General features: G+C 48.3%; 1 protein-coding gene across 1 annotated transcript in view; it reads right to left on the bottom strand.

Annotated features, from left to right (window-relative positions):
* Positions 1–10,000, bottom strand: part of adcy2b (adenylate cyclase 2b (brain)) — a gene marked incomplete at its 5' end in the record, with an annotated part of 33,199 nt that overhangs the window by 8,496 nt on the left and 14,703 nt on the right. Inside the window, 12 exons of the mRNA XM_079749760.1 lie at positions 330–440; positions 598–732; positions 1,579–1,663; positions 2,529–2,626; positions 2,946–3,015; positions 3,363–3,443; positions 3,553–3,593; positions 4,342–4,518; positions 6,251–6,383; positions 6,557–6,715; positions 6,899–7,026; positions 8,630–8,741. Of these exons, the coding sequence (XP_079605886.1) occupies positions 330–440; positions 598–732; positions 1,579–1,663; positions 2,529–2,626; positions 2,946–3,015; positions 3,363–3,443; positions 3,553–3,593; positions 4,342–4,518; positions 6,251–6,383; positions 6,557–6,715; positions 6,899–7,026; positions 8,630–8,741 (1,330 nt within the window). The remainder of the gene's footprint in view (positions 1–329; positions 441–597; positions 733–1,578; positions 1,664–2,528; positions 2,627–2,945; positions 3,016–3,362; positions 3,444–3,552; positions 3,594–4,341; positions 4,519–6,250; positions 6,384–6,556; positions 6,716–6,898; positions 7,027–8,629; positions 8,742–10,000) is intronic.

Below are 10,000 nucleotides of genomic sequence, written 5' to 3'. Positions count from 1 at the left end.
TTGTATGTTGAGCCCTTATGGGCTGATTATGGTTCCACGTTCACACCACGCAATGACCACGCAGACGCTTCGACGCAGTCCTGAACGTTTGTGGTTCTGCGTCGGGTTTTAGTGAGCGGACCAATCACAGCCCTTGCTGCTGGGTCGTCTCGACAGAAGGTTACGATTTTTTGGGAGGCGCACGTCCGGCCCTTTGCGGTGGACGCAAAGGAGGGTCCGCAAGGACGTGAGGGGTCCGTAACTCCCTTGCGTTGCGTAAACGTGGGACCATAATTTGCCCTTTAACCCCATCGATGTAGACACATGTGCACGTCAACGGTATCGCTCACAGGCAGATAGAACTTGTGGTCCCCCTCGTTGTGGGCTGGGCCTTGGGACTGGCTGTCATTGGTGAGATTCACAGACATGGATGGCGTCTGCATTTGGTCTTCCAAGAAGAACTGGCCAGTGTTGATGGAAGGGCGCGGGGGGGGGGGATAAAGAACAAACACCGTTTGACTTGGATTCATATTTCACTTTCACAGTTCACTTCAGTGAGCTAGTTGCTTCCAATGTCAAGACACATCAACATTGTGCACTAACAAAGGAGCACCTCACCATGTTGAAGACGGACATGACCAGGATGAGGGCCATCGTGGTCATGGTGAGGACCAACCGCAGCCAGGGTTGGTTGGCGATGATGGTGGCCGAGGAGGAGGGCAGCCAGGAGAAGGAGGCCTTGCCCGCTCCCTGCTGAGCATACAGACAAATAGACCTCAGACAGACAGGCCTAAGAGGGTCAGACAGGCGGATGACATATATCAGAGAGACAGACAGAACTCAGAGAGAGAGGGACAGGTGGATGGTGGATGCAAAAGAGACACTCTTCATACGCTGAATTCATTGTGTTGCTGGTCGTGGTACTGTGTGTCTGGAGCCTGTTTTAGAATGCCCCTGGGCTCCACCTCTCCGTTTGGGGCCACAGTGCACCTACCTGCCCTGGCACTTGAACAACATGGGGTAAAACAACATTTGCAATTCAGCCTTTGGTAACATCATCTATATTGCCATCCTCTTAACGCAAACGCTGGTCTGCACCATAGAAAATCTATGGTACAGGCATCTCTGAAATTTTTCTCCAGGAAACAGAGAGAGACAGTGTTTTTTTTATTTTATCAAACTGAACTGGACGACTTACGAAAAGGATTCTTCTTCTGAGTATTATTGGAAACATATTTTTAAGAGTGCTTGATGGTAAAAACAACAACAACAAAAAAAATAGTATTTGCATTCGAAACTCGCAGATGTGGATTCATAGACTTGTAATCAATTAGTTGTGTGTAGTATTTGTAATGTATTCAACTAAAGACTGCATAATCACGATAATAGTTGCATTGTTGACCATGTTTTGTGCAAGTTTGCGGTTGTTTGTGTATTTATTCTTAAAGAAATGCATAGATGTCTGAATAACCACATAGATTTACACATCGTCTCTGCGAATCGGAATAATACAAGTAGTTTTTTTGAGTGAGAAAAATTCTGCCAACACTTACAATACATTGAAAGACATTTATGTGTGTGTTAGATCAGGCAACCCACCCGAATGTGGCCAGCAAAGCATATCCCCAGGATCAATGCCAACAGCAGGAATGCCAGCCCAAAGGATATCCCTAGAACAGCAGTTCTGGTAGAGACAGATGAACAAATGCACACTCACACAAACAAATACACACACGCACACACAGACAAACATACACATACACACACACACACACACACACACACACAACCGCATAAACACACACACACACACAACATCACACACACACACACCCCCCCCCCAGACACACACACACACACACACACACACACATTACATTGTGGTGTTTCAATGGTGATTTGTGTTGGATTTTTCCATTCAATCCATGAGAGATATACAGTAACTGCTTTTTATTTAAATTGCTAGGCAACAGTTTATTCAAGTCCTGGGCCAAAGGTGTGATAATGTCACAATAATGGTGTTTAAATTGTTGAAAAATATTGTGGAAAAATTACATTTCTAAATAGCACTTTACAACAGTCTTTGTTCAAAGCTGTGGCCATCCAAGTTGAATTGGATAATTTAGTTAGATGAAGATATTGACCATAGATGATGTATCCAAGAAGATTTTCACCACAATATAAAACCCTATTGCCTGATTTAAGCATTGTTAAAAAATCAAGGACGGTTGTTCTAGGTAGCAAATGGGTTAATCTCGAGGAGGGACACAGGGTTGGAGGATACGTTCATTTTTTATTTTCAGTTGATTGCTATAGCGAGCCCCTTTTGGCAATCAGTGCAAAACTTGAGCCTTGGTCTAGTGTTCAGTGAGCCTCTTCCAGTGTGGAATCTTGATGGTTAAGGTCGTACAAGAGAAAGTGGCAGAATAACAATTTCAAAACGCCTTGTTATTAAGTTGGCTCGGATAGAATAATCATCTAAATGAATACAACTCGTAAATGTAACTATTGAAGGCAAACCTTCAACCAAGTACAGCAGGCCTACTTACTTGGGCAGCACCAAGACCTGCACTACGAAGATGCAGCAGAAGATGAGGCAGGCGCAGGTGATGTAATACTTGAAGGCCGGCAGCGTCGTGGACCTGTACTGTTCAGACCAGAGCAGAAGATACAATAAGAAGGGTGTAATAGGAATAATAATATAGTTCTCCAAGTTCCCCCAAGAACTCATTTCGTATATTTCATTCAAATTACTTTTTTTAAACTTTATTTGATATATACCGTTTTGCATTGCCTTTTCTTTTGCACTGCTTGTTTTATTTTACGTAATTTGATCCTTTTCTCGTTATTGCTACATCGGTCGGCGATAAAACGTAATTTCAATTCCTCTATTTTTCTGCCACATATTTTGTGTTTAATAAAGCTGACTTTGCCTTTGACTAAGGGGGCTGAGGGCTGATGCCTACCTCATTCTCCAGGGCCTTGTTGTGGAAGAACAGAGAGATCCTCTGGATGTCCTCTGACTTCAGCCACTGTCTGCAGAGAGAGAGAGGAGGGGGAGGGCGTTTACACGTGGTGGATAGAGACAAAACGCATGAAAGCACACACACGCACGCACGCACGCACGCACGCACGCACACACACACACACACACACACACACACACATTTCACAACTTCAAGGAACTCTTTTTATTGTTTGCAACATACAAAACTCTCGTACGCAAAACACTGTTTTAGTTAACTGTAATTGATGGTTACACTGTTTTCTAATTGAAAAACCTAATGAGAGCTTAATAATAGTGTGGTTGGATTATAGGCTTATCAGTCTTTTCCTTTACATTTGACAACATGCTTTCTAAAAGTGTGGGATGTCCAACTGACTTCTGGGAGTTGATGCCGTCAATGGTGCGAATCATCCTCTCATTGAGTTCCTCCTCAAACCTTCTCCTCTGGGACTTAGACCTACAACAATATAAAAACAGGTTAGCCCACGGGATTAGCACACAGGTTAGCAACCTGTGTTATCATTACCTTGACATTCATTCACAGCCATCATCGCTTGCTGTCTCACCTCTCCTGTCTCTGGAAGTGGTACTGGCCCATCGGAACATCCTGCAACAAGTGTCACCGACACAGGGAACGCAAAACAAGATCATTACCACTGTGTGTGTGTGTGTGTGTGTGTGTGTGTGTGTGTGTGTATGTGTGTGTGAGTGTTTGACTGTGTTGAACAGGTGTGCCTTTGTGCGGTGTGAGTGTGTGTGTGACTGTGTCCTATGCATGTGTGAGTGATCGTGTCACCGCAGTGTGTGTGACCGGGTGGTGTCATCGCAGTGTGTGTGACCGGGTGGTGTCACCGCAGTGTGTGTGACCGGGTGGTGTCACCGCAGTGTGTGTGACCGGGTGGTGTCATCGCAGTGTGTGTGACCGGGTGGTGTCACCGCAGTGTGTGTGACCGGGTGGTGTCACCGCAGTGTGTGTGACCGGGTGGTGTCGTCGTGTGTTTGACCGGGTGGTGTCGTCGTGTGTGTGACCGGGTGGTGTCGTCGTGTGTGTGACCGGGTGGTGTCGTCGTGTGTTTGACCGGGTGGTGTCGTCGTGTGTGTGACCGGGTGGTGTCGTCGTGTGTGTGACCGGGTGGTGTCGTCGTGTGTTTGACCGGGTGGTGTCGTCGTGTGTGTGACCGGGTGGTGTCGTCGTGTGTGTGACCGGGTGGTGTCGTCGTGTGTTTGACCGGGTGGTGTCGTCGTGTGTGTGACCGGGTGGTGTCGTCGTGTGTTTGACCGGGTGGTGTCGTCGTGTGTGTGACCGGGTGGTGTCGTCGTGTGTGTGACCGGGTGGTGTCGGCGTGGGTCCTCACAGTGGTCTTGATCTTGCCGTTGTCGTTGGTCATACTGCCCCGGTGGTGGAGGTTGGCGAAGGGCTTGGCGGCCCCCCAGGACTCCAGGTAGCGGGTCATCCGGACAGACGCCCTCGTCTTCCCCCCGTCCAGGGAGGGCCGTGACCGCACCCCCAGGCTGGGGCTGTGGCGGTCCGTCTGGGGGGGGAGGAGGAGCCAGGGAGGGCCGGGGAGGTGGAGGAGAAGATGAGGAGCCAGGGATGTATAGGGAGGTGAAGCAGAGGAGGTGGAGCGGAGGAGGAGGAGGGGAGGAGGAGGAGGAGGAGGAAGAGAGGAGGAGGAGGAGGAGGAGGAGGAGAGGAGGAGCAGAGGAGGAGGAGGAGGAGGAGGAGGAGAGGAGGAGGAGGAGCAGAGGAGGAGGAGGAGGAGGGGAGGAGGAGCAGAGGAGGAGGAGGAGAGGAGGAGGAGAAGAGGAGGAGGAGCCAGGGAGGACCAGGGAGGAGAAGGAGGGGAGAAGGAGCATGTGAGGAGGAGCAGGTGAGGAGGAGGTGCAGCAGAGGAGGAGCAGAACACGTCAGTACGAAGGGTTTAAGGGTTTAAGAAACAGAACTTCTGCGACAGCGCTATTATTCTTTTATTTTTTGATATCCATGTAACCGGCTGCCCACTAGAGCCTGTTATGTTGTGTAAACAGGAAGAGCAAAGGTCACCTGACGAGTGGCTACTAAACGCAGCGGTGTGTGAAGTGGTGATCCAAAGATCAACAGCCAATTGACCTCCCTTACCCTGGTGAGCCGATGCTCCGGCTAGCGTACGTATACCTTTGTACTCGCACGACAATGGCAGTGCTCTTGTTTATTATCGGAAAGGATTATTATCACTACAAAATGTTCCCCCTGTCGCATAATCTTTCTATTTTTTGCAAAATTGAAAGAATAGAAAAGGGTAGGGATAACCTTTATCATTTGTATGTATTTCTATGTAGCAATGTAATATTTATGAATGCCTATGTATTCATCCAAATATGTTTTTAAAGGTGCAACATCCACGATTTGGCCAAATTAGTCGTCCACACGCCAACAAATACTAAATATTACCAAAAGGTTGTGATGTCCACCCCTATTGTATTATAACTGCTCTGAACTTCATTTCAACAAACAGCTGACTTTACACTTTATCACTATAAATATATACAATTAGCTTCCTTTATAAGCTAATGCCACTTAACCAACGTAAACAGTTGTTTACCTGCCAGTCTAGAAGAAACATTCCGAGTTCAGCATCAACCTATTCCTTTACCTGCCAACTGCTGTCTCCAGTGGTGAAAAGCTATGCAATGTTAACTCCTGTTTTGCTTTTATTTCTATCATTTATTATCTTTACAGTGATAGACAAAAGGTGAGAATACGCTCTTAGGGAAGCTCTCCTTATTCATTCTGTAATGTTTGCCTCAGGGCAGTCTGGTCGCTGTCATGGCGGTACAAACTACAAAGTGATGTTACCAGATGGCACGGGCCAGGGCCAGGAAAATACCATGTATGCGCAATGCTTGGAAAACATTGCATAAGCTAAAATCTAAATTACAAGAAATGTAAATTGAATAGAGACTGGTTGCTTAGGGTTGGGCAATTTTCATTGTTAATTAGCATTTCTTAGTGTTATAGCTGAAATCTGGCAGGGCTTGACACTAGTTTGTGCTGGTGTAAGGGGGGGGGGGGGGTCCCCTCAGCATGCCTGGTTTCACCAAGTCACCTCTCAACACTTCTGTAAATGTGAAGAAAGAAACCAACTGGTCTCCTAGCAGTTGGTTTCTTTGAAAGAAACCAACTGCGTACATGCTAAGCTGCGAGCTAGACACATAACGTCCATAACGTCCTATGCAGACAGGCCAATAGGCTGACATCAGTAGAGGGCGGGTCTGTCTGCTGACCTTTGGGTTGACCACCAGGTAGGTGACTACGCCATGCTCCTTCAGGTAGGAGTCTCTGATTGGTCCATCCCCAGGCTCCACCTTATAAGAGCCGTCCAGATGCTCCAAGGTCACCTCTGAGATGTGCACTCTCCTTTGCAGGGGGAAGAGAGGAGAGGAGAAGCAAGGAAGGGAAGGAGGAGAAAGGAGGGTATTGATTGGCTCACTTCTGCAGATTATATCTTCCAAAGTGACTCTAATACAGGACAGGTACAGGACAGTAAATTGCTCCTGACATTTACAGCATTTTTATTGGCTAGGACTAACCCTGGCACACCCCCTGCTTCCATATGATTGGCCAGTGTGACGTCATGTGACCAGACATCATACTGCCACTTTTGTAGTCCAATGACACCGCACAGCACGTTCCCGGAGTGCACGCCCACACGCATGTTGATGTCAACCCCAGTGGCATCTCGGACCTTCCTGTTGGTTTACGTAAGCAATGAGTAGAATCATTTGGTAGAATAATGATCAAAACTCTTCATGGGAATAATTCATACAGTTTAATAATGCAATATAAATATTATATTATACATGCAGTCATAATGTGTGTGTGTGTGTGTGTGTGTGTGTGTGTGTGTGCAGCAGAGGGGTTAGGTGTTTTACTTTATAGCCTCACACATGTCCAGGCCCATCTTGACGCAGTTCCTGGCGTGGTGGGGGAGGGACTCAGGCAGCCCAGAAACACAGTAGTAGCAATCCCCCAGGATCTTGATACGCATGCACTCGTTCTCCTGCATCACAGAGAGAGAGAGAGAGAGAGAGAGACAGAGAGAGACAGAGAGAGACAGAGAGAGAGAGAGAGAGAGAGAGAGAGAGACAGAGAGAGAGAGAGACAGAGAGAGAGAGAGACAGAGAGAGACAGAGAGAGACAGAGAGAGAGAGAGAGAGAGACAGAGAGAGACAGAGAGAGAGAGAGAGACAGAGAGACAGAGAGAGAGAGAGAGACAGAGAGAGAGAGAGAGAGAGAGAGGAATGAGAGTGAGGCAGATGGAATGTAAGTCATATGAAGGGGGAGAGTTGAAATAGAGCCCTCCTCCCCCATCAAACTCATCTTACCACGACACACACACACACACACACACACACACACACACACACACACACACACACACACACACACACACACACACACACACACACACACACACACACACACACACACACACACACACACACACACACACACACACACACACACACACACACACACACACACACACCCCTTCCCTAACCCTAACCCTTAACCCACCTGCCCTAACCCTTACCTTAACCCACCTGCCCTAACCCTTACCTTAACCCACCTTCCCTAACCCCTACCCACCTGCCCTAACCCTTACCTTAACCCACCTGCCCAAACCCTAACCCAACTGCCCTAACCCTTACCTTAACTCACCTGTCCTAACCCTTAACCCACCTGCCCTAACCCTTAACCCACCGGCCCTTACCTTAAACAACCTGCCCCAACCCTAGCCCTTACACACCTGCCCTAACCCTTAACCCACCTGCCCTAACCCTTAACCCACCGGCCCTTACCTTAAACCACCTGCCCCAACCCTAGCCCTTACACACCTGCCCTAACCCTTAACCCACCTGCCCTAACCCTTAACCCACCGGCCCTTACCTTAAACCACCTGCCCCAACCCTAGCCCTTACACACCTGCCCTAACCCTTAACCCACCTGCCCTAACCCTCACCATAACCCATCTGCCTTACCCTTACCTTAAACCACCTGCCCTAACCCTAGCCCTACCCGACCCTAACCTTAACCGAGCTGCACTCACAGTAACCCAAACCCACATTCCCTCCCCCTTATCCCCCTGCAGGCTGCTGGTGCTTCAGTGCCGTCTGGACCAGAGCTAACTCTGGCTGAAGGCCTGCCGCTCGGACAGAGGGGGGGGTGGTGGGTGAGGACGGGTGGGGGGGGTGATGAGGTGGGGGGGGGGCTGAGGCCAAGGAACCCAGGAGGTTGAGCATGACTCAGATGTCCAAATCATAACAACAGCAAGCCCTGGAGAGCTGTGGACAACCACACACTCCAACCTGCAGCAGTCAACGGAACATGGTTTGGTCTGTGTGTGTGTGTCTGTGTGTGTGTGTGTGTGTGTGTGTGTGTGTGTGTGTGTGTGTGTGTGTGTGTGTGTGTGTGTGTGTGTGTGTGTGTGTGTGTGTGTGTGTGTGTGTGTGTGTGTGTGTGTGTGTGTGTGTGCGTGCGTGCGTGCGTGCGTGCGTGCGTGCGCGCGCGTGCGTGCGTGTGTGTGTGTGTGTGTTGTAGGTGGTATGTTTGTGTGCATGTCCGGAGCCCTAGGTGAATGAATATTCTCGCTGGTGCGTTACCTTGGCAATCTGGTCAAACTTCCCAAAGAGTTCGTTGAGCATGTGGACCAGTTCGCCCGGGGAGCAGTCGCTGGCGAGCCGTGTGAATCCCACGATGTCTGCGTACAGGATACTGCAGGGGGAACACAAACACCAACAAACACGTCCGTCTATTCCTGTCTGGATCTGCGCCCACAAGGTCCCACATCGTTATTCAAATGCTGAATACATAATTATTCTTTATTAATGCCTTGAGTTTTATTTATTCATTTTTTTACATTTTGTTTTAATTACTAATTAATTGTATTTTTGGAAGTAAATCTTCCCAGAGAAGAAATGGGGTAGGTTGGTCCAGTAGCTGGGCTGTTTGACTCAGTGAAATGTTCCGGGTTCGATGCCAAATGTCCAAACGTACCTGTGGGCATCCAGGGGCAAAAGGCTGACCCCTACCTGCTCCTCCATTAGTATAGGAATTTGGATTTGGATTAAAAAAATGTATCTGCTAAATTAGTGAAAAGTTATTAGATATGCTCCCAATACGTTTTCACTTTTCACCGCCTGAGCAACCTTGGGTCGGCCAAGGGTTGGTTTGATTTCATAGCATTAAGCTGGGCATTATGAATTGCGGGTTTTCCTTAAAACGTTAATGGAATATTTGTCAATGAATGTATGACTAAAGTGCCATCAGAGGCTAACCTTAATAATGTTGAGCTTTGTTGAGTAATTAATCAACATCACAAACTGCCGAGGCATTGGAGAGGGATGGATTATGCGTCTTGGTCCTGGGTGATGGTGTGGTCAACGTTGTTGATGGCTGAGCCACCAGAGAGCTGGTTGAGTGTGCAGCTTATCCCTGGTGGAATAGTGATAGTCAACCTCATATGTAACCAAGCCATCGGGGGATTTCGATTGAGTTTGTGGTTTACAAATATATATTGGTGAATATTAATATTAATTATCGTAATTATCGTCTGAACTAACCAGGGAGCGGCCTGACCGCCTGTTGACACCTGTTGGTGAAGCCCTGACCGCCTGTTGACCAGCTGGTGGTGAAGCCCTGACCGCCTGTTGGTGAAGCCCTGACCGCCTGTTGGTGAAGCCCTGACCGCCTGTTGACCGCCTGTTGGTGAAGCCCTGACCGCCTGTTGGTGAAGCCCTGACTGCCTGTTGACCAGCTGGTGGTGAAGCCCTGACCACCTGTTGGTGAAGCCCTGACCGCCTGTTGGTGAAGCCCTGACCGCCTGTTGGTGAAGCCCTGACCACCTGTTGACCACGTGTTGGTGAAGCTTATCTAACGGGCCACATACTGGATGAGAGAAGACCACTCACCAAGTCAATGGAAAATGTTTGGGATGGGATTTTTCCATTGTGTAATTCTCATAACACAAAGTG

This window comes from Pollachius pollachius (assembly GCF_949987615.1).
Source record: "Pollachius pollachius genome assembly, chromosome: 13".
Classification (NCBI taxonomy): domain Eukaryota; kingdom Metazoa; phylum Chordata; class Actinopteri; order Gadiformes; family Gadidae; genus Pollachius; species Pollachius pollachius.
Note: the sequence above shows the minus strand (reverse complement) of the source record. Positions and strands in the feature narration are given on the sequence as shown.